The following is a 24,164-nucleotide window of genomic DNA, read 5'->3' as shown; positions in this document are numbered from 1 at the left end:
CTTCTCCTGGGGATGCTGGAACGAAGCGGGCGGGGTCCTTTTCTTGCAGCATTATTTCTTTTTTCCACTCGCAGCGCAATGTGCAAGACCGAGCGCATCCGAAAGCGAACTGAGGCTGAGATCTGAGCGCATTTGAAGAACCCGAAATTCAACAATCTGGGGAAATATTTCCGTTTTTGTTTCTAGCTCATTTGATCCGCCATGGAACCGTAGTCTGTCGTTCTGGGACATTATAAAATAAACTTGATTTCGAGATACGGCACCGCGGACATCTTATTTAACCCGTTGGTGGACGGTTTGGGAGAGGTGTGATAGGTGAGAGGATTTGATAAATTTACGGACACTGAATTATACAGGCTTCTTATTTTTTGCTGGTTTCGTTAATCACCATAAACATGGCGTGGCCGTGCATCTCCCGGGCTTGCTGCATGGCCCGCTTTTGGAACCAGCTTGACAAAGCTGACATTGCGGTGCCTTTGGTGTTCACCAAGTATTCCGATGTGTCCGAAATGCAGCATCTCACTTTGCACCATCAACAAAAGCAGCCGCAGCCGCAGCCGCATCCCCAGGCGCGGGCCAGCGCAGTCGCCATAGAAACGCTGCCGTCCCATAGCGAACAGGAGGTAGTAGCCAAGGCACCTCCCGCGACGGGTAGCGCTGCGCCCGACGAGAGCTCCGGCTCATCGGTTATGCGCCAGGATTTCAAACACTGGAAAGTACGTCCTGAGCCTAGTTGCAAACCCAAGAACGAATATCAAGTTTCCGAGACGCCGTTTAACAACGAGACGCAGTATCAGAAGGATTTCAAGCCATGGCCTATTCCGAGACGGGGAGACCATCCTTGGATTCCCAAGCCGAGCCCCGTGATTTCTGCCCCCGACGACCGGGCTGCACAGAGAGCCAAGCATGCCCAGGCGCCCGCGGAAGTCGACAGCGATGTGGAGAAAAGCGAAATTGCAGACAAAGTGCAAGAGAAGGAGCTTCTGAGCGGAGAGAGGAAAAAGAGGCAAGCAAAGAAAAGTGCAGAGGAGAAGGTAGTTGGCATTGCTACGGGAGCCAAAACGGAAGGGCAGCAGCCAGACATCCCCGTAGAGGGCAAAGGGAGGGCCGCAGTGGACGCGGTGAACCGGCAGATCAAGCAGGAAGTTGGCGCTGGGAGCTCGTACAGGTAAAGCCCGTTTCCTTCTTAGTTGCTCCAATCTGTTTTATTCCGCAACTTGCATTGGTGTGATCGGAAGTTAGCTACGCATGCATACTGTGCCCTTCGCGGAAGGTTTAGAGTTTACAGTTTTGTTTTTCTGGTTAATATTATTGCACTGGACTGGCTGGAACAATTCGTTTGAAACTATCAATATTTAATGTATGACTTCGAAATTCAAAACTACGTTTGTTTTCAAATGTTACGCCCTAAAAGTTAATTTAGGATTTAAATTGCCATCTCAGGGCATATCAAGTTAAATGCACATGAGTTAAGTTAGAGTTAACTTGACAGCACTAATCTTCATCAGCCTCCTGTCTGATCTGTTGGGAGTCCATCTTTAGTAGTCCTATATGTGAAGGTCAAAGACAGAGCAATCAATTCACGATAAGAGTCCCCCTAGCCTGTTCTAGGACCAGAATATGGCAAATCAATAAAGAATAACCCTAAAATGTATTTGACCTTCTTCCAGGCCTGGGCCAGGGGTTTTAAGGTCTATTACTATTGATTGACACTTTACATTTGATGTGAAATGTAAATGTAATGTTTCAGTTTGTTTTGCCTGGTAAGTAATTATAATGGTGTTAAGGTTGAGGCCTACAACAAAGGACATTTTGAATAAGGACATTAAAATACTTTATTTTCATGATTTCACTGATGAATAAATGCAACCCACAAATTTTGTAAGGTATTCAGACTCTTATTATAGCAAAGAATAAGGAGAAGTCCTTTTCACAGTGGCATTTTCCAAAATGCCATTCCAATTATGCCAAAAAAACCTTTATTTGTACTGTAGATCTTTTACAGTGCTTTTTTTTATTTATGTTTACACTCAGTGAGTACTTTATTAGGTATTTCTGAGATGTATATTTTGGATTTATTGGTCTTCTGCTGCTGTAGCCTACCCACTTAAGAGGTCTGATGCATTGTGTGTTCAGAGATACTGCGTACCACTGTTGTAATGTGTGGTTATTTGTGTCACCTTCCTGTCAGCTTTGACCAGTCTGGCCCTTCTCCTCTGACCTCGCTCATTAACGAGGTGTTTTGCCCACAGAAATGCTGCTCGCTGGATGTTTTTTGGTTTTTGCACCATTCTCTGCAAACTCCAGACTGTTGACTGCTGTGTGTGAAAATCCTAGGAGATCAGCAGTTTCTGAGATACTCAAACCACCCTGTCTGGCACCAACAATAATTCCATGGTCAAAAATCACATTTCTTCCTCATTTTACCATTTGGTCTGAAAAACAGCTGAACCTCTTGACCATGTCTGCATGCTTTTATGCCTTTAGTTGCTGCCACCTGATTGTATGATTCAATATTTGCATTAACAGACTGGTCTAACCTGACAAACACAACATGCTCATATAACATTGCCGGAATGTTTTCTGAATGTTATAACATTGCCACGACATGGAAGCAACATTGTAAGAATGTTTCGTGAAAGCTGGGTATCTTATCTGTCCCTATTGAACAAATAAGATACTATTTGTTCCTGGTTCCTATTGTGGACCATCTCAAACATTGAATATTTTGAGCAAATATGAACTGTCAGGGTGATACCTTAACTTTAATTTCAGTTCAATGCATTTAATTCCTTATTCAGAATTACCATTGTTGCACTATAGCCAACACGATTAAACATCATAAAACAAAAGGCAAATTCATACATTCAAGCTGAAGTCACTTTTTTGTACTGAATATTCACAAAATTCAAAGTTGGATCAACATGTCTGGCAGTTGTTGGTGGCAGTCCCTTAAGAAACAGCAGTGCAGTTTTTAGTGTATCGGGGGGGGGGGTGGGGGGGTATGCAGATGAGGCACAGTCGTGAATGAAAATCAGCAGTGCTGTCACGGTTCCACACATGGGCCCGGCAGCCTGATTTGTGCGGTGAGAAGGCAGAGCAGGTCAGCTGCGGGTTGACCTGGCAACGCTCTTCCGATGTCTCCCGGGGACGTGCAGACAGGGCGGGGCCAGCTCCGCGGGAGGGGCCCAGCCCAAAACGAGGAAGGGGCGGAGTCCCGCATGCGGCCCCCTGCCTGTGCGGAGGGAGGATTGGGGATTTCATGGGCTTTTAATCCCGATTCCAGTGATGTTTAAAAAACGTACCCCGGGCAGCTCCTGCCCAGGTCCCATCTGGGACACAGCCGTGAGTAATCCCCACTAAATTAGGACAGGGTTGAGAGTGTTTGTGTGTCCTGTTGATCTCCGTAACTGTCCTCAAAGCCCGTAAAAAGTCAACCCCCAAAGGCACTGTGCGTGTTATACCTGCCCCTCAATGTTGCTTTGAAACTCCCCCCTATGAATCACAGCCTTCAAAATAACACTGCCGACTGTGTCAGAACTGAAGAATAACGATCAGAGAGCCCATTATCCCAAGTGGCGCTTGTCTTCTCTGAGTGTAAAACTACGTGTATTGTTTCATTTTAATTCTGCTCTTTCATTCACAATGAGGATGCCCCGCACAGTAAAATGTCTTATTTCATCTATAGTAGAGTACACATGGCAGGGAGCATATGTACCCTGTAAGAGTTGATTTCACACTGGACCTATTTCTATGCTGCTACAAGACACTCAGAAGTGGAATGGCTCTATTAAACAGCTGAACATTGCTTAGGTTAGTAAACTGTGCTTTTGGGTATGTGACATGGCAGAATGCTTTAGGGCTGCAGATGATGTTTGCATGGGGAGGGAGTGAAGAACGTGAAGCCAAAGTAGCCATCTTGGATTTTTTTTTTTTTTTCCCCTCCTCATTCACATTCAGGTTGATTCATTAGGTCCACACTGTCCTCAAACCTCTTTTATTCTTACCAATAGCATTTCAGCCTTCACGAGCTGTTCGCGGCTGTCAGTCACCACCTCTCTTTGTCCAGCCCACGCCATTGTACTCTCCGCTGCTCGATTGTCTGCGAGGCGACTGGAATTGACTCTCCGCGCCATTTATTCACTGACTGGCGCCGTCACTCCGGGGAACGGCTGTCGCGGGCCCAGTGCCTCGGCGCTTTGTCTCCGCGGTTACGCGTTAAAGCGCGGTTTAATTCTGGAAAGAGGAAAAGGAGGAGGCAGCATCATGGCTGGTGCATTGTGCTATGATTCTGGTCTGTTTTTGGTTCAGTCCAATAAGGGCTTTTTATTGGCCTGGCTGGTGTGCCTGGTAAACACGGAGTGCAAAGCTTCAGGGAAAATGATTTCTGGGAATTGGGACATGCATTTTAACATATATTTGAATTATATTGTGAAACTATATTTAAATATTCAAAAATAAATTGGCTGCATTTGCATGTTTATGAAATGCATTTACATATATTTAAATAGACAACATATAATATTTAACATATCTATCACACGGTATATTTAAGTCGATTTAGAATTTTCCACTATAAATATATTACTTTTGGGCCCTCTTGCTGATGGCTTTTGCTGTTTCCTGCTTTATTACATTTCCATTTAGGTTATCTTATCTAGAGTGACTTTGAAAAGTACATAGCAAAAGGACAGGCTCAGCGGACGTCATGTGATCAGTGTCACGACTGCGAGTAGTAGCCACTACATCAACCGGCAACATAATGTTACGTGTCACAGATGGAGCAAGAGGGAGACTGCGAGCTTCGTGCTTTAAGTAACGTGTGACTGAAGACCTGTATGGTTTCTGAAAGGTAGCATAATCAGGGTTATATATGGCGAGTGGTATATGGAGACAAATGTATGGCTGCTGGCCAGACGATTCCGCATTCTGGTTTACGTATGATCGAGTTATTAATAAGATTAATGGGAGCCGGCCTGTTGCTTGCCTGTGTGTGTGTGCTCTGAAGGAAGACGGTAGATTCATCAGTAATGTAGCTTTATTTTTCTGTGGGGAATAGCGAAGCACTGCTCTAATGGGAAAGGCTTCATATTGCACTGTCGCCAGGGGGGTCGTCTTCCCGCAAATGAAAACCAGACTGGCCTAGAACGAGCTCTGCTGCACACACCTAGTTTTATGGGTGATATTACCAGTCCTTTGTTCCTGGAGTTCTTGGTCATTGACTTGAGAAAATGACACACGGTGAATAAATCGGGTATATTCAATGGCACCCGTCGCACTCGTTTATAAAAGCAGTCTTCGCGTTGTAGTAAATGTTCCGAAAATTTTTCAGTTTCAGTTCAAGTTTCAGGAGTTTAGGAGGTTCCAGGATTGTCGTGGCAGTTCCATAATAAGTGTGGAGCCAGTAAGATAAATTCCAGTGCTGTCCACAAGCTGTCCCATACAAGTATGGCCACTGCTGTGATTAATTGTAATCACTGAGCTGTGGCCCATTACCAAATCATTGGGCTACATAAGAGACCTGGTTTTCAGTCCTGAGAGAAAAGGGTGGTTTTGGACCTGGCTAGAGGGGGGAAAGACTGGTTGTGGGTTGTGGGTTGTGGGTTGTGGGTTTTTGGGGTTTTGGGTTTTGGGTTTGTATATTTTTCTATTGCAGACTCTTTGGTTGCCTTTCCCTCATGGCATATTTTTGTTCTCCATTTTTGTGTTTGAAGGTTTTGTTGGTTTTCCTGTTACTTTCCTTTATAAATGGCTGCAAGCCAACTCTTCTTTCGGTTACGGTTGCCTGTTCTCCACCATGGCCACCCGCAGCCCTGCATCACATAAGCCAGAGGTGAACAGATTTCTGGATACAGAGACCGTCCTATCAAAACGTGTATAGCCCCTCAGTATGTGTAGAAGTCTTCAGGTTTGTGGTGGGGAAGCAGTGCCCTGGTTCTGGCTTTTGCAGTTAACATGTTTCTCTGCTCATGGGTCCAAACAATCCTGTTTCTCTTGCTTCCTCAACTTGCCTTAGGCTGAAATGAAGGTGCATGCTGGGATAGACTCCAGTACCCCCTGAGATCCTGACCAGGAATAAGCTGGCAAGATATTGGATGGATGGATGGATGAAACGGAGATCCTTTTCTGTTGAAATCCCTTTCCACCTCGAGAAAGCAGTACCATGCTAATGATTAGTTAATCGAGATGCATCTGTAATGTATTCTAAATGTGTTTGCATACGTGCAGTATTTATTTTTAAAAATTGAAAGGCGTCTAAAAAGGTATTTCAGTTTTTGAGAACATGTTTAGCAGGACTGTATTTGAAATGACTTTAAACATTTTTTAACTTGCCATTTGAAAATGTGTTCCTTGCCATTTTGAGATAGGCCCACCATGATCATGCATGGTTCGTAGACCCTCGAAGGCTTTTGTGATATTTTCACACAACAAGAAATGCCACGTTACTTTAGAATGACATGCTACTTTACATACAGTGTGACAGGGTGAGGTTATTTTCCTGGTTCATGTGTGTCAGTATAGTTACTATCTGGCTCTGTTATGTAATTCTCCAAGAAATACCCCAGCTCATAAGGTTTTTCTGATTGACATGACATTTGAACTTAAAAATACTTCATTGTTCACTGATAACTTGCATTGAAGCCACTGAAGTGTTCAGGATCCCTTAATGCTTTTTCTGCAAAGGCATACCCTACTCAGCATTATAGCAGGGCCAATGGTAGTCCCTGGCTCCTCTGTGCACTAATGCTGTTTGACAGCACAGTATCAGGCCTCTTAGTGTGTGTGTGTGTGTGTGTGTGTGTGCTTCAGAGTACGTTGTTGATATAGCAAAGTGACTCTGATCCCCAAAATACAGGAGTATATTTCCTCTCAATGATCTGAGCAAAAAAAAAAAAAAAAAAATCTGAAAATAAAGACATTCACCTATACAGTACCGGAGAATGACCATACATTGGACTTCAGATCAAGAGGACAGGGACAGGCAGGTGTTATGAACATAATACTAGGCTATTTGTTCGTATAAATATAAATGTAAATATATATATATTTACGGTCCCAAAATGAAGAAAGGTCTGGGAAAAGTTGATGTCTGGTCAGGGTACTACCCATAAAAAAACAAGCATTGTATCTTTCTGCAAATGTTTGTTTATTTGTTGCTATTCCGGCATGTTTAATTTTTATAGTACTTTTTGGTTACCATGCTTTTCCCGTGCTCACCGTTGCGTGATACCTGGAAGGCCTTTTCATGGCTATTCACTTCCTGGTTCTGAGACAGCACTGCTTCAGGAGCACACTTAGAGGCCCTCTTGATTTAGTGCCCTTGCCATCTCAATGTTTTGACCCCAAGCCTACCGCTGCATTCAGCTCAGTTATGCAATGATACAGATGAGAGATTAGCCACGGTGAGCTGCTTAACGAGATGGTGATGTGGTGTCATATTTTGTCCGTGTATTTAGTTGTCCTCTCTTGCGCAACAATGCCTTCATGACCAATCATTCCGTAGTGGTTTGAGAGGCTGTGTGTATGTGTGTGTGTGTGTGTGTGTGTGTGTGTGTGTCTATGTTGGTGTGTGTTTGCTTGTGTGTGGGTGTGTGTATGTCTGTGTGGGGTGTGTGTTTGTTTGTTTGTGTGTGCGTGTGTCTGTGATTGTGTGTGTGGGTGTGCATGTGTGTGTGGGGTGTGTGTGTGTGTGGAGTGTGTGTTTGTTTGTGTTTCTAAAGTCAGCTAATGATAACGTGTTAGCTTAGGATAAAGACTTGAAGCCTATAGGAGTTAGTAGCCTACTTCCTTGAAAGTGAAGAAATACACCTTACAGCAACTCCGAAGCTGTCTTAATTACACAAGGTTCCATGTGTATTTAAAATACACGTGCAGGTAATTTCTTTTTTTTTTTAAAGGAGAGGAAGTTAGACGGTTGGAACTATAACTGCTGAACACACATTTATCCTCTTCCGTCTTCCGTCTCCGATTGACCGCAGTGATCCGCGCACCTTCCAAAGGTACATTACATTACATTACATTATTGGCATTTGGCAGACGCTCTTATCCAGAGCGACGTACAACAAAGTGCATACCCATAACCAGGGATAAGTTCGCTGAAGTACAATTTCAACTGCTGTACAACAAAGATAAGGACGAGGGCCAATTTTTATTTTATTTTATTATTTTTTTTGAACAAAGAAACAAACAAACAACAGAGCAAAAGTGAGCAAAGTTAACTATCCAAACACTGCTTACCTAGCCAACTAAAAATACCGATACGCAAAGCAAGTCACAGAGACAACATTTAAGGTTCACAGGGAGGTAGGGAGGGATGGGGAGAGGTGCTGCTTGGAGAGGTGTGTCTTCAGCTTGCGCCTGAAGGTGGGGAGAGATTCTGCAGTTCTGACCTCAACGGGGAGTTCGTTCCACCACCGTGGAGCCAGAACAGACAGTAGACAGTAGAGATAGATACATGTGTGCTATAGTTCCAATCCTCTACCTTGTTGGTGTATTCCTTTAAGGCTGTTCAGGCACAGTGGCTATTTAATTGCACAGACAGATCTGTCATAACCCAGGGAAGCGGTGTGATATGCCAACGGCTGGCTGGGCCATCAGTGCCCTGTTGCTGCAGTACTACTGGGGGATACGAGTCAGAGTTTGACAGCCTTGTGTAGACCTGTTTAACTCCCACTAGAATGCTGTTCTGGTGCTTCCCGCTGAGCGTTTGATTACTGTGCGAGCTGACCTTGCTGCTTCACACAGACAGGTGAGCTTTAGTTGCATACTATAATGGCTGTCAGCAGTATAAACTCTCTTCTGCCCAGCCAAGGAAGACCACGTGTGTTCAGCGTTCTCTGCACTACAGCTAAAGGCAGTGTTCTTTTGTGATGGTACACGGTACAGACCCTAAGGGAAATTAAATGCAATATAAAATATAAAATATATTATTACCCTTTTTACGTATTGCAATGTTTTGCTGATTTCCAGATTTGCCAATCATTCGATTTTACTTTTCAAGTGAAAAGTTACCTAAAACAAGCCATTTTTTCAAAACAAGATTTTGTTTATTTTAAGTCTCATTATAAGACTAAAAGACTTACAACCAACTTTTTTGAAGTGTAATACATTTCTGTTGTCAGTTTATTCAGCCTCAGAACATTTCTGTTGTTAGAGCCAGTGCTTAGCAGAGCATTGCTAATGATTCTAAAGAAACCCGAGATTTGGTAAACAAGGCATTAGCGCACATGCCAATTCACATGACATTGAGTATAATGGTGGGTAGGATTGCAAGTGTTGAGAGCAAAACTGTGAATCAACATTGATACTATAGTTCAGTTATATTTGGTAAACCCCAAAGGTTTACCTTTCAGAAAAGACCAACATTACCCCTCTAGTCAAAAGGGTTCATGAATAGTAACTATTATATTTTGGGTGTGTCATTTTTAAGCTTGTGTCAAGAAAAGGGGCGATACTTTAGGGGTTAACACAAATCCTTCTGAGATAAAAAATGACCATCTGGTGTAGGCGTTTGGGTTAGGACATGAAGTGTTCATGTGATTTACAAACATTGTGATGTAATGCAATGCCATTTTGCATTGGTAATGCTTATGAGTTGTGTGGGTCAGGGTTAAGCAAAAACATTTTTATTTTGCCCATATTGCCGTTTCAGATTCATTTGTATTTTCTGTGGAGTCTGTGTAAGGATCCCCTCGCTGCTGCTGAGCTCATCAGCCCTTTTTCCCTGTGTTCGTGGGCTCATTCCAATCCCTTATTTTCTCCACTTTTTTTCCATTCCTTGCTCCTGACCCGGAGATCGACTGAGGTCCGCCATCTTAAGGTCATTGGAGCCCCTTAAATGTTCCTTCTAGGAGCTAGACGTAGAAGTTCTCAATCTTTCCTTTGAGCAAGAAGACATCAGCGCGGCCCTTGCGGAAGTATTTTCTCAGAAAGCGTGACATATAAATGATCAACCTGTGGATCCGCTTCTCTCCATCTGCAACTGACGTGGCTTCAAACTGACGTTTGACGTCTGAAACAGTCCATTTGTCGAATTCAGGTTCTCTCGACTTCCCCCATCTTAATTTATGAAAAATAAGCGATTGGAATGAGCTCGCTGTGTTGGAGTTCATTGTTTGATTATTATGGATTATTGTCCTCCCAGCTGCTCGTTTGACATTGATATCAGGTGCTCCCCCATGTATAGTACATAGTGTGTGTTCCTCAGTTCCCTTGTTTTGTGCTTAGTCTTTGTCTTGTGCTTCCTGTGCCGACTTTCCGCCCCCCCCCCCCCCGTGTTCCGCTGTGTTGCTCTTTCTCCAGTTCCTCCAGCACCCCTGGTCTCTTCTCCCTGGGTGTGTTTTGTTCTTTCGGGTTTTTGCTTCGGCATTAAAAATGTGTTGCGTGTTACCTCGCTCCTGATTCTGCACGGGTCCAGACCTCAGCTCTCTTACACTGCTGTCTCCATCAATCATGCTGGCTCTGGGAGATCTCCTGTACTCTGCTGCATGAATAATATCATGGAACAGGGCATAATTATACAGTTTATCAGATGGAGAAAGGATATTATTTAGCATAATATTCATTTGCATATTTGTTCCCTGTCGGATCCCTGTCAGTGCATTAGGAACACTGGATGTATGTGTTTCAGCAGAAGTGTTGTTTTGTTCCAGGAGTTCCAGGGAATGACAGATATCATTTGAATATCATTAGAAGCAAGAAGAAGAGAGATCACTCCTTTTTTATAAAAGAAAGGCGATACATGATCTAATTTTACAGGCTGCTGGTTGAATTTCCCGAGTATCGATCGACAGTAAAGGTTTCCACTTGGGCGGGTAATTGATTTGAAGTTTTTACGTGGCCTTGACCATCAGACTAATTGTGGTAATGGTTCTGTAGTGGCTTGGATACGGTCATCACGGTAATAGTGTTACCTAATCAATTTACTGTCGTTGCTGGCATCACTGACAGAGCTGATAAAGAAGCCCAAAGTGGATAATCTTTTTTTTTTTCCTGCAGTCTCGTTTTTGGTAATTTGTGGGGTGGGGTGGGGCTGAGATGGAACAGGAATGTCTGCTGCTAGGCGACTGCGAGGTCAGTACGAGCCTGCGTGGGTGGGGGGAGGGGCTTAATATACAGACTTTGCTGGAAGTGGGTGGGGCTTACTGGAAGGTAGGCCTCTCTGCTGTACCTCTGTGCTCCATGCGGTTTTTTGCCCTCAGTAGCGCCCTGGGGGCAGACAGCTGTTTTTCGCTTGATTTTACGACCGAAGCGAACTCCGTCCTGCCCTAAATGGACCTGTTTCTGTTAAGGCCCAAATCCCCTGGACTGAGTTGAAAAATATAATTTGTTATTGCATCATTTTTGAATGGGCTAAACAAACGGAAAAAAATGGGAACAGGAGGGCCTTGAACCCTGGTCTCCTGCACGAGAGACAATCGCACTAACCTCAACACCCACTCTGCTGGGAGCCTGACTTTCCTTTTCTGTATGTGAGGAGGCTGTCTTAAAAAAAAAAAAAAAAAAAAAAAAAAAAAAAAAAATTTTATCTGATTGATTAGCAAATTAGATTAAATGCAAGATTACCCTTTTGACACAACCGCCTGCCCCTAGAGTGCTGTTGAGGGAAAAAATATAGCTAATCTACCATGCTCCTTTCCTACCTCAAATCTAAGCAGTCATCCATTTTCCAAGCAGTGAAGCATGGTCCATACTGCATGAATGCACCCTGCATAGACAAAAAAAATACAATATATACCAGCGCATCAGAAAATGCAGGTGATTTATGTAGTAGCAATACAATTGTACTCAATACAATATTACAAAATGATGACATAAGCAGAAAGAATGCCAGTGAGCTTTTATCTATTTTTTATTATGTTGCAATTTGGTCCTGTAATTTGCTAAATAGTCACCCAGAAAATTTGCAAAATGTGAAGCCATGAACACCCAAACAAACACACAGACAGACACACACACACACACACAGACACACATGCACACACAGACACACATACACACACACACATTCGTCCAAGGTCGCATTTGCTGTATATATGGGTCTTCATGTTAACCACAGAACAGAAATCAATACGAAGACCAGTTCTACTGAAGTCCGGTTTTCATGCAACAGAAATGTAAAGCATTTGCCCGGCTTACACAAAAAATCCTCACAGTGTTACGTCACTGGAATGTTACATCAATGTTATAATATTTCCACTACATGGCAGAAACATTGAGGGAACATTTTGCGTTAGTTTGCACATTTTTATGTTCAGAAATAGATGTCCACACACATACTCTACATGACCTCTCAGTGCTTTCACAGGAACACATGCCATGAAGGTCACACTGGTGACTCATTCAGTAGGACAGGGGTGTGTGTGTGTGTGTGTGTGTGTGTGTGTGTGTGTGTGTGCAGTGACCTCCTGCAAGGACTCTCATATTCCTTATGCGTGTGACACCGCAGCACTTTATTAACTACGGCTGCACTTTATTTATCATGTACGAATGTTGTCTCTGTCGTCCATGCGTTTTAAATGTCCTTGAAGGAAGAGAGGCTTGTGACTTCAAGAGTTGCCATGTATTTATATACATCAATGGCTAATCAACTACTTGAACTTGAACTGCACTCTCAAAAAGGATGTGTTAATATCCGATTAAAAGTTACTACTTTTGTGTTACTTTCAACACATTTTGGGCCAGTTTCACAGCCTAGTCCTAGACTAAATTCAGATCATTCATACAAAACTGAATTTATTCCAGGACCAAGCTCAACCTAGGCCCATGAAACTGGCCCCTTGTTACAAACAAAAGGGAGACTTTTACGCAAAATGTGTTGTTGTTAACTAGGCATGGAGTTGTGTGCCACGTTATGTGTTGTTTTTAACTAGACCTGGGTCAAATATGTAATTGTTTTTGATTCAAATACTTTTCTTTGCTTTACTGAGCTTGTCTGGTGTATTGTAACCTATGAAATACTCTCAAAAGGTACAAACCCCACCTTCTGGCCCTCTTAGGCTCAGTTGCACCAGGCAATATCAATCGAGCACAGAAAAGTGTTTGAATCCAAGACAATTACGTATTTGTCCCAGGTCTGTTTTTAACACATCTGTATTGAGAACGCGCTTGGACTCGCAGGTTTCAGATAATGCCATCTCTGCCCCTCTTCCCCTGTTCTCTGCCCCTCTTCCCCTGTTCCCCTCTTCCCCTGTTCTCTGCCCCTCTTCCCCTGTTCCCCTCTTCCCGTTCTCTGCCCCTGTTCTCTTCCCCGGTTCCCAGGAACGAATTCAAAGCCTACACTGATGTGAAGCCCGTGAAGGCCATCCGGGCCAAGTCCCAGTACCTGCCCCCGGACGAGAGGCCCTCTCTGGAGACCAGCTACAGCGCCACCTACAGGGGGGAGCAGGCCAAGCAGGAGGCCGGCCTCCGCACCCTGGAGCGCCGCAGGATAAGGAGCCTATACAGCGAGCCCAGCAAAGTAGGAGATCCGCAACCGAGCGGCGCCCTAAATACGCCCCCCTCTCCCTCTCCCTCACCCTCTCCCTCACCCTCTCCCCCACCCTCTCCCTCACCCTCACCTTCACCCTCTCCCCCACCCTCTCCCTCACCCTCACCTTCACCCTCTCCCCCACCCTCTCCCTCACCCTCACCCTCTCCCTCCACCCTCTCCCTCTCCCTCACCCTCTCCCTCCACCCTCACCCTCACCCTCACCCTCACCCTCACCTTCTCCCTCACCCTCTCCCTCACCCTTACCCTCACCCTCTCCCTCCACCCTCTCCCTCTCCCTCTCCCTCCACCCTCTCCCTCACCCTCATCCTCACCCTCTCCCTCTCCCTCACCCTCACCCTCTCCCTCACCCTCTCCCTCTCCCTCAGCCTCTCCCTCACCCTCACCCTCACCCTCTCCCTCCAGCCTCATGTCCTCCATGGACCCCCATTGCCTGCCAGCCGTTTTAACGCTTCCTTATCCGGGAACCTAGATGGGTAGTACCAGGCCAGTAGGCACTAGACCAGCTCACAGATCTATCTCAAATACTTCCGGTGCTGTGAGGACAGGAACACTTTGATGAGTCCCATTGCCTACCAGCCTTTAGTGCTTCCATATTCAGGAGTCAGGAAGGGTAGGACCAGGCCAGTTGGCACCAGACTCAGCTGAAATACCTATCTGAAATACTGTTATGGCTTTGGGAATATTTAGATGCTGGTCAACTTTGAAAATTCTCCTGCAGGTCCCCTGACTATTTTCGATGAATCATGCTGGTGACTGAAGCTTAGAGTCAACTGTTCTGAATATTGGTGAAAGTTGATGTTTCTTTTGAAAATGTTGTCATCTTACTAAGAAAGGGCAGTACTGTGAACAAGGCTCATTTCGAAGCCTTCCAGTGTCTCATGACTTTACCTCATTGCATTCACTCAGCAATCCGTCTCATCCACAGTTACTGACAATGCAAGAGGACATTAGTCAGGGCTGCCCAACCCTGTTCCTGGAATTTTTTTTCACTCCAACTCCAGGAATAGGGTTGGACAGCCCTGCTCAAGCTGTTGAATGAGGTGAGCTTTGTTAGGGTTGGAGTGAAAACCTACAGGATGGTAGATCTCCAGGAACAGGGTTGGACAGCACTCACATAAGAGTATCTACATGAGTTACACAAGCAGCAGCGTGTTTGTTCTCTCTGGTTTTCATGTAATGGCCGTTGGTCTGTAGCCGCGTTGTCTCTTCCCATGTAGCCCGTAAAGGTTGCCTTGTTCTCAGATTAGAGCTAAGCCTGACATACGGGCTGGAGAGGGGTTTGTGGGATTGTTGGCAGGAGCGCGAGATGAGGGTGCCCTGAGGACTGAAGTCCCAACGTGGGCCAACGCTGTGGTACACATCTCACTGACACACATCCAGCTGTTTCAACCAGGCTGTGAGTGAGGTGTACATCTGGAAGCAAGGGACGGTTTACCTCCTGGGCCTTTTGATGTTATTTACTGTATGTTTTTGTTGTATGTATTTGACTGGCCCAGACAGTCCAAGACTGTCCAAGACATATTTTTGAGTGCAAAAAAAGGATATTTTAGATTCATACAGACTTTTCCGTTGACCTGCTAATGAAGCTTTAAAATGGAGGGTATTGGGGCAATCAGTGAGTTTACCCTCTGTCCTCCATTTTAAAGCTAGCAGGTGATCAGAAACGTCTGTATAAATCTGAAATATCCTTTATGGCAAATAAAAACTGTCTGGGTTTTAAGTAAGTCCAGAGCAACTTGTACAGTGACATAGTGTGTCCAGACGCTGGGCATATGTACATAACCTGATTACTCTTACAAAGATTACATTTAATATTACATTTGGTTGGAACCTCTTGTCTTTACCACTACTCAACAGTCTCTGTCCGCCTGATGCCTAAGAGCAGGACACTCACATCTGGCCCACAAGGCCAGCAGTACATATCCTCCAATCAGGGTTTAGACCTGGGACACCAGGTGAGCAGAGTCTCAGCCAATCAGTGACAATGGTTCAATAGTCTAAGGTGTGAGGTCACAAATATGTATCTAATTTGAATTTTCTTCACTGAGCATTCTAATGCTGATGTAACAACCACGCCTGGTAATTGAAAGTTCCAGAACACTGACTTAGAATGAGTGAACACTCCAAAAAACCTGCTATTCAAAGCGTTAAGTGTCTATCCACACTGCTGGTCTTGGAAGCTCTTGGAGGTGTCAGAACTGCTCTGGGAGATCCAGGAGAAAGTGTGTTCTGTGTTGGTTGTGCATGTTGTGTGTGTGTTCATCCAGCCCCCCCTCCCTCTCTCATCTCTCTGTAGGGCTTTGCTGAGACTGACAGCAGCTCTGTTATAGATCCACTGTTCTGTCAGGTGTGTTACCCTCTTACTCAAATGGCATGGAGATTAACCTGGTTTAGTTCACTGTGCTCACTCACCTGGACCGTCACAACCAGGTTATCTCACCACAAGGTCATCAAATGAAATTTTCAACCATCAGGGCTGCAGATCGTTTATTTTAATGACTTGTGTAACTGTATGGCTAATCAGGTTGATTGCTGATTATTGCTGAGTATTAATTTCTATTATATTTGGTAAATATAATAAATATGCGATTTCGAACACAGCCGCAGTGATCACAGGAAGCTCTGCGTTTCTGGTTCCTGTAGCGTGTTGTTGAGAACAGCATGCTGTGCAGAACCGCAGATGGAAACTGCCGCTTAATTATTTAAGGAATCTAATTAAAGAAGGAGTAATCAAGGTATGCCAAAACAGTAATCAACCAGCGCATTTAAATGACTGATCTCTAATTGCTGATTGCCATACTGACCCCACCAGATAATTCAATATGGGAACCATTGTCATGGAGATCGCTAACATATTCATTGATCATGGTTTTTCATTGACATGCACGGGAAGACATTTGATGATTAAGGAAAACTCCAGTCAAAATCTATCAATGTATTTATAACAATATACTGCAGTGTATTGTATGCTTATATACAACATTATATTGACTTCTGAGAGCAGTTTGTTGTAATATGTGAAAGCAGCATATACTGTTTTTGTATATTTTCAATGTCTATATTGTGGAGTGTTGCATTGGATATTAATATATTTTATTTAATTAATCATTAATATATTTCATATATTTCATATATTAATGAATATATTATTCATTAATATATTTTATTTCAAAATGTTTTCAGTATTTTTCATTAGTAAGGATTTTATGTTGTAAAAAGTAGGTAGCAGCTTGATCACCAATTGCATAAGGAGACCACTAGACCTCTCTGCACACTTCTGAAAGCCAAATGTTCCTTCTGCCAAGGCTGTGTAGTCTCTACATACTGTACGGGCTGAGAATCAGCTGGGTTGCTGCCATATTCCTGTTTCACTGGAGTTCTCCTTTAATGCTCTTTTGTTTGTTTGTTCCGCAGTGTGCACATTTTATGTTTTCCATCTGTGCTCCACGACTGCAATGAAGCAATTCCTTAGCACTTGTACCGATGACATTGCTTTCCTCCTCGTTTCTACTGTAGTTGATTGGCAGCTGTGCAGTGTGATGAGCATTCTTGGTGCTGAGGATTCTGGGTACACAGCGAAACCTCACAATGCTCTTTTAGCTTGATGAAATTGAATATTAACCCTTTAAGGTGTGACATCACAAATACGTGATTAGAATGTTCTTAAGTGAACATGTGACAATCACTACTGGTGATTGGAAGCAACGGAGTTCTAGAACACTGACTTGGAATGAAAAAAATAAAAAAAACATTAAAAAAAAACCCCCTACCATTTAAAGGCTTAAGGGAAAGATTAAAAAGATTCTTGGGCAGAGATTGACGCGGGGGCCTGTTGTCCTTCCTCAGGTGGAAAAGCCGAGCACCTCGCGCTCCAAGCCCAAAAAGACGGCAACGTCATCGGCGGGAAAAGCAGCGAAGAAGGCCAAAGAGAAGCAGCCCATGTCGGTGCGCGGCGCCAAGAAGAAGGCCTCGGAAAACCAGCCCGAGCCCAGACCAGAGGAGGGTGCCAAGGAGAAAAGTAAAGAGATGAACAACAAACTGGCTGAGGCAAAAGAGTAAAAACCATTGCACTTCTATTCTTCTTCTGGGAAAAAACGAAAACACAAAGGCTGCAAAATTAATTAGAGGGTTCTCATCCCCTTGTTCTTGTCCCTCTATCTCTCTCCCCTGCCTCTTTCCATCTCTCTCCCTTTCTGACTCCTTTCTTCCCTCTCTATTCTCCCCTTTCTCCCCCCCCTTTCTCTATCTTTTTTTATCTCTCACTCGCTACCTTGCCCTCTCTCTCCCCGTTCTATTTTCTCTCTTCCTTCCCCTCTCCCCCTCTCTCTTTCTTATCTGCCTCCCTCTCTACTTCCTTCCCCTCTCCCTCTCACTCTTCCCTCCGCTTTATCTCCTCTCATCTTTCGTCCCCTTTCTCCCTTCTTTCCTCTATCTCTCGCTCCATCTCCCTCAACCTCCCTCTCTCCCTACTTTCCTCTCTCTCTCTCTCTTTCCCTCCCCCCCCCCTCTCCCCGTCTCTCTCCCGGTCCTGGGTCTCTGTAATCAGAGTGTAAAATGATAAATGTCAGATGGGGGATTTTTTGACTTGACACATCACTTCACTGTCGCACGTTGCATCAGTTCGCCCAGCACGAAGGGGGGGGGAGGGGGGGCGTATTCATCCGCCATCGCATCCGCTTCTTCCTCCTCCTCCTCCTCCTCCTCCGCCGCTCATTCCACGGTCTCCATGGCTACCGCCCCACTCGCTAGCCAATGGACACTCTGCTATGAGACTTGGATGTTGCATGGACCTCCCGATAAGCAAATCTGATTGGCTGGCCTGCGGCACCTGCTCAGATTGCTTTGTTTGCATTTATCAAGGTTTTTTTTCTCCATTTCTTGGGGATTCATCTAGCGCAGTTTAACCTCCTAAACTCAGGAGGGCAATGTCAGGAACAAAGCAGCGGGATTGAAATCCTGTCTAAAATTTATGCAAGGTTTTTTAAGATGCTCCTACTTTTAATTTTTTTTTTTTTTTTTTTTTTTTTTTTTGGAAAAGCTTTGATAAATGTGAGAGTATTTGAGAATGTACTGATCTCAGGTCAGTTGAGTTACCTGCAGTGCTTCTTATCTGTGCCCTCTTCAACCTGGAGACACTGAACTGGGGACAGAGTGAAAATGGTACTGTATTCCGGCAGGCCTCTGCTGCTTTCTTGGTCTTCAATATATTTATCCTCTATATATGCATTCTCTGTACAGTTCTTCCTCCTGTGCAATGTACTGTTGCGTTTGATTCAAACCTTTGGTTCCTGGGATTGAAAGTACTTCAGACGCCAGTAATCCCTAAATGGCCTCTGACGCTTACCTCTGTATTTTGGACCTCGCTGTATTGAATTGCTCCAAAGGTCACATGCTGATCCAGACTAATAGAGGATATCAGCTTTCATGGGTTTGGTTGCCAGGGAACCAACTCGGTTACTGTAACACGATTAGACCTTTCTGAATGTGTACACCTTTGATTAGTGAGAGCTACTGAAAATGCTGGCCCATCAGAACAGGCGTAGGTTAAGCACATTGAAAAATGCTGTGTATAGATTTTTCAAGGGAAGTTATACATTAGAAAACAAATAAAGAACAACAAGGCCGTTTTTGCACTGGCGCGATTAAGCGTGGCATTTCACAGACAGGTGAATTGCAGAGTAGGAGACGAGCTGATTGGCTGCAGACTGAGTCTAGGCTGAGGGGAGGGGCCAGTAGCATGTGCCATATGCTGAATGGTCACACCCTGCAGTGTTCCGGCCCCTCCCCCCCTACCTCCCACTCCGTCACGGTCTGTTCTCACAAACCAGATTTACGGGGGCTGGCCCCGGGGCCCCCAGGGAATAACAGATGGGGACCCCCTCCAAAAAACACACATATGTATATACACACCCACACAGACACACACACACACACACACACATGTATACACATACGCACACACACAATGAACACACATACACGTATACACACACACATACACAATGAACACACTGAAGTCTCCAGACTGGGGACGCCCTCCAAAAACACACACACGTACACACACATCCACGCACACACACACACACACACACACACTCACACCTGTACACACACACTCACGCACGCACACACACACACATACACACACTCACTCACACGCACACACACACACACACACACTCACACACACGCACACACACAGGCACAATGAAGACTCTGAAGTCTCCAGATTAGCTCTGAGGGGCCACAGTTGATTATTTTTTCATTCATGTATTATTTGTGTGTTTTGTTTTCTTCTATTTGATTTGAAGGTGCAATACTAACATATCTAATGGCTTTTGTGAATTTTATTTTAACTTATTTTAATATACCTGAGCGCCCCCATGCTGATGTGGTAAGTTGAATGCTGCCAGTATGGAATGCCTTATTTGTTTATGTGTTTATGAAGATGCTTTATGCTGCATGGCATTATTCTCATATTTCTCTCTCTCTCTCTCTCTCTCCCTCTCTCTCTCTCTCTATCTCTATCTCTCTGTCTTGCTCTCCCCATTGTTTGGGCCATAGCTCATAGCTGGGAACTGCATGTGTAGTGTGAGAGTGAGATTGGAAGAGGATTTTTTTTTTTTAAGCAAACAAAAACACAAACACATTTGACCAAATTGTGATTCTCCTGGGCTAACTGGATATTGAGCCAAGCGCTTCACTGTAGATACTGCAGGTGGTTATGCACAGCAGAAAAAAAAAGATCTTCCTTGAGTAAAATAATAGTCGGAGCTTTGTCAGACCATAGGAACTGCTGGCTTTATGGTCTTTGGGTGCTCTGAGGTCTGTATGCCTACTATGTTGCTGTGTAGCAATCAATGTGTTGATTTAAACGTATGTGAAATCTATGGAGGGCAGTAGGGTCAGCTGTGCTGTGTAAACATGGCCGCCCAACTTGAGAAAGCCAGTCAGTCAGCCTTTATACAAGCTGCTGATAGTGCATGGAGTTGTGGGAGAGGAGAAAGGTGCTGGTGACAGTGTAAACGATCTCAGTTGACTTGAGCGTCATGGGCTCTGTTGGTGTGAAAGGCCCCTATAGGCGAGCGTCCATTTTGTGCAAAATCCCCCCCAGGTTTCCATTGGCCCCATCTCTCCCTGTCTCTGGTGTCATCTGTCGTGGTGGTAGTCTGTCTCTCCATCTCGCGTGTGGGAGTCTTTAGCCTCATCGTCTGTCGTGCCGTGCGTGTGTTTGTGCGCCTCCTCGTGACCCTGAGGATGTGGCTCGAGGGCGGCCATTTTGTGTGCCGGGAGGGTGAGGGCCACCTCATTACCATTTTGCAGCCTTGGGCTTGTTGTGCGTCGCCAGGGCGATCATATTAGCGTGCTGAGCACACCGAACTTGGTGCTATATCTCTCTTCCTCTCACTATCTCTCTATCTATCTCTCTCTCCGTCGCTGCTCTTTCAGAAGGATTTGGAAAAGGAAAAAGAAGGGAACAAAAGATAAAGGAGAAAGTATAACAAAGGAGACATGTACTGCAAACGTGTGTGACGTGATTGTGTTCTCTGCTTGCTACAATATTGAAATTATTAATAAATGCAAAAAGCGGTTAAAAAAAAGAGTGTGTGGATTCTTTTTATTAAAGATGGGGATTTTGCAAGAAAAGTTTGTTCTATCTCCCAGTCGTGCTTTAGTGAAGAAGGTGGTATGGTTATATCCACATGGAAGAGAACTGCGCAAACAAAAGCAGTATAACTTGTATATTTGGTATATTCAGATAATAAATTCAATTATATGCAAACATTTTCAGAAATACTAACACATTCTGGCATAAATTCTAGCATCCTTAAAATGCCTGCATATTGGAACTAATTGAGTGCTGGGAAATGTATATATTTGGCTTCATGTCAAATATATTTCAGGGTACATGTAATATGCATGTGAAAGGATGTGTAGGACTATATTCCAGAATTAAATCTCACAATTCCACCACCAGTATCTCAGTTTTTGGGGAACAAAACAGGAAATAATATAAATTGACGAGGACACAGAACAGATCAAATTGGAGATATTGAATGTTTCAGTGAATGTCAAAATTTGGCCAATGATATTTGATAGTATGACAAATTTAGACAAATTTAAGAGCTCAGTGGAGAATATTACAATAAAATAATAAATATATGCTGTGTTACTTTAACGAGTCATTTATAATGTTGCCATCAATAACTGCAAATGTAACTTTTCAGTGAAAGTGTAAAGTGTGTAAATTGTTGTGTCAGACGATGCTGATTGGCTATTTGGTGGTGTCATATCTATTTTTAGAACAGTACCGTGAGAAATTGAACTTTATTTAATTAGTAACATTTTGATTCATTTGAAGGGTTGTGCTAAAACACTACCTACAGCTCTCGCAGCCAATCCAAGATATTGTTTGGGTTCAGACGCTAAAGCAACACCTGTGGCGATGTTCGCTATCCAATGCAAGGTAAATCAAATTAATCTAAAACATTCATGTGTGAATTTGAAATGTGCATTAAGATCAAGTAAAAACAAGAGTACTTTTACTGTCACTCGATTTTCGATATGAAGTCGTTTGCTTTAGTTTTTTATTTCACATTTATATAACAGGAAGCAGGCTCAATCTTCGTAGTCCAGCAGTGATGTCATATCCTTGCTGGAGCCTATTTCTCTTCCATATGGAGCCTTGACGGGTTGACTGTAGTCTGTGGATGCTTGTGGCTGTTTTTATTTTTATTTTTTTATTTTATTTTTTCCCCCCTCCCCCTACCCCCCTCTCTCTGAGGAGGCATGATAACTGTCTTTAACTGTTAACGGTACTATCGGAAAATCCCCTGCTATTTCTGTAAAATGCTGTTCTTGCGTATGAGAAAACTAGGTCAAGGGAAAGCCAAGCGCAAACTGTCTTAGTATATGTAGATAAGTAGATTGCGCGTCCCTTTGTATTCCTGTAATATTGTAAGTATATAGCTAAACCAATGCAAAGCGAGCATTTAATGTCAAATGACTCATAAAAATATTGCTTGAAGAAGACAAATTGGTCCACACATTAATTGTGTGTCTGAACTTTAAATGTTAAGCCTCTTCTTAACGATCACTGACTAAATCCGGAAAATGAAAACAATTTCAATATCAGATTTATATTTCTGAAATTATTCATTTCTTTCATGTTTAAATGATCTCAACATGCCCGTTTTTTATTGTCCATATCTTGTTTGAATGTGGTTAAATATAATCTGAATAGTAGTTGTATCATATTTAATAAATAGTTTAGAATGTTGGGATTTGTGTACTGATCACATACCTCAAATCTTGTGTTTGTGTGAAAACTATGCATTATTCAATCTGGTATCAAGACCCACTTATCCCATTCAGATTATATTTCCCTTCAATGTACTGGTGATGTTTCATGAATGCCCTGTGACACAGCTACAGTTTGCCTCTCCTCATTTCAGCTTCTTTCGATCTTAAATTCAATTCTTGTCTTTTGAGATCACAAATTGAAATAGTAATGGTTTTATTTCTGCAAATTAAAAGCCTTTTCGCCATCTACTGATGTTTAGATTTTGAGCAACTGGACCAACTTATCTGTACCAGTGTGCTCAAAAAAGTATTTGCTGAATAATTTGCCAAGAGGTACTGTGACACTTGTACCTGCTTCCTGTGAGGTAAACTATGTACACAGGAAGTGACACGAGCACATGCTGAAACACATGCTCCCTGCCCTGATACAGAAAATGTCGGCTATTCTGCCTGCGGCGATATGTTAAACTTAACACAGGTGCCCATTATGTTTTAAGCATATGCCCCCTTAAAAGTATGCAGGGCCCTGAACAGGAAGTGGAAGGACTGCTATTATGTCCCATACTGTGTAGTTTTGGACATTCAGGCAGTGCTCAAAACCACATACTAGCGTACTACTTTTACTAAATTTCAGTCGAGTAGTGTGACAAGTGTGCGGTTTCGAACGCAGCCTCAGTCTCCCAGCTCCACCCGGTCACAGGCCGTTCATCAGGATTCGTCACACTGTGCCGTAAAAAAAAAAGACCGTGTTTCATTAGCCTTTCTTGTCTCTTTCTGTGTTTAACTCTGTGCTGCTTTCCAGAGCCCCAAAAGTCGAGCTTTGCGGACCCAGTGATCATTCCCAGGGTGCCGTTGGAGGAGAACCAGAACCATTATTGGCGGAAAGACCAGAACCACGGAGGGGGGGGACCGTAGTGCGTTTCGCGCCCGATGTGAAGTAGAGCGGACGTTCACCACAGGCACGGCATAACCCCCGGCCCCAACCCCGTTCTCCAGAAGGACAGAAGAGGACTGTATATATGTACGATATACTCCTGAGTTAGTCTTGAAATCTAATTTAATTCTGAAAACTGTGAACGAGCTGTGGGTTGATAGAGGAACCGGAGGACATGCACGCATGTAATGAGCAGCATCGGGGGGTTCCAGAACCTTCCGCCTTGGCCACAGGTTTGATCCATTACAAAAAAAAGGTGCTATGTTTAAATTATGATCCAAACGCTGATTTAAAAAAATTAAAGTTAAAAGTCTAGCCATGTGCATTTTACTGTTAATTATGTACTGTAGAATTGCTACACCATAAAGTGCTTCTTTAAGATAACTGGTACTGTACAGTGATGACATCAAATGCAAATAAATCAGTTGTAAATAA

At 43.7% G+C, this 24,164-nt stretch overlaps 1 protein-coding gene across 6 annotated transcripts; it reads left to right on the top strand.

The window, feature by feature from the left end:
* On the top strand, positions 1–24,164 carry map6a (microtubule-associated protein 6a). Of its 6 annotated transcripts, XM_061247388.1 has the most exons (6): positions 1–1,168; positions 13,261–13,459; positions 15,789–15,839; positions 17,339–17,547; positions 21,855–21,959; positions 23,598–24,164. In XM_061247388.1, exons 1-6 carry the CDS (start codon positions 396–398, stop codon positions 23,734–23,736), a joined length of 1,476 nt encoding a protein of 491 aa, XP_061103372.1. In that variant the 5' UTR covers positions 1–395; the 3' UTR covers positions 23,737–24,164. The 6 variants fall into 6 exon arrangements, with proteins under 6 accessions (XP_061103372.1, XP_061103373.1, XP_061103375.1 ...); XM_061247389.1 differs by lacking the exon at positions 15,789–15,839; XM_061247391.1 differs by lacking the exon at positions 21,855–21,959 and having other exon boundaries at positions 17,339–17,510.

The sequence above is a fragment of the Conger conger genome, chromosome 7 (assembly GCF_963514075.1).
Source record: "Conger conger chromosome 7, fConCon1.1, whole genome shotgun sequence".
NCBI classification, from domain to species: domain Eukaryota; kingdom Metazoa; phylum Chordata; class Actinopteri; order Anguilliformes; family Congridae; genus Conger; species Conger conger.
Note: the sequence above shows the minus strand (reverse complement) of the source record. Positions and strands in the feature narration are given on the sequence as shown.

Coding starts and splice junctions, on each gene's coding strand:
- map6a (XM_061247388.1), top strand. CDS start 396: ATGGCGTGGCCGTGCATCTCCCGGGCTTGCTGCATGGCCCGCTTTTGG. Junction 1,169..13,260: donor GGCGCTGGGAGCTCGTACAG/GTAAAGCCCGTT, acceptor CCCGGTTCCCAG/GAACGAATTCAAAGCCTACA. Junction 13,460..15,788: donor TATACAGCGAGCCCAGCAAA/GTAGGAGATCCG, acceptor ATCTCTCTGTAG/GGCTTTGCTGAGACTGACAG.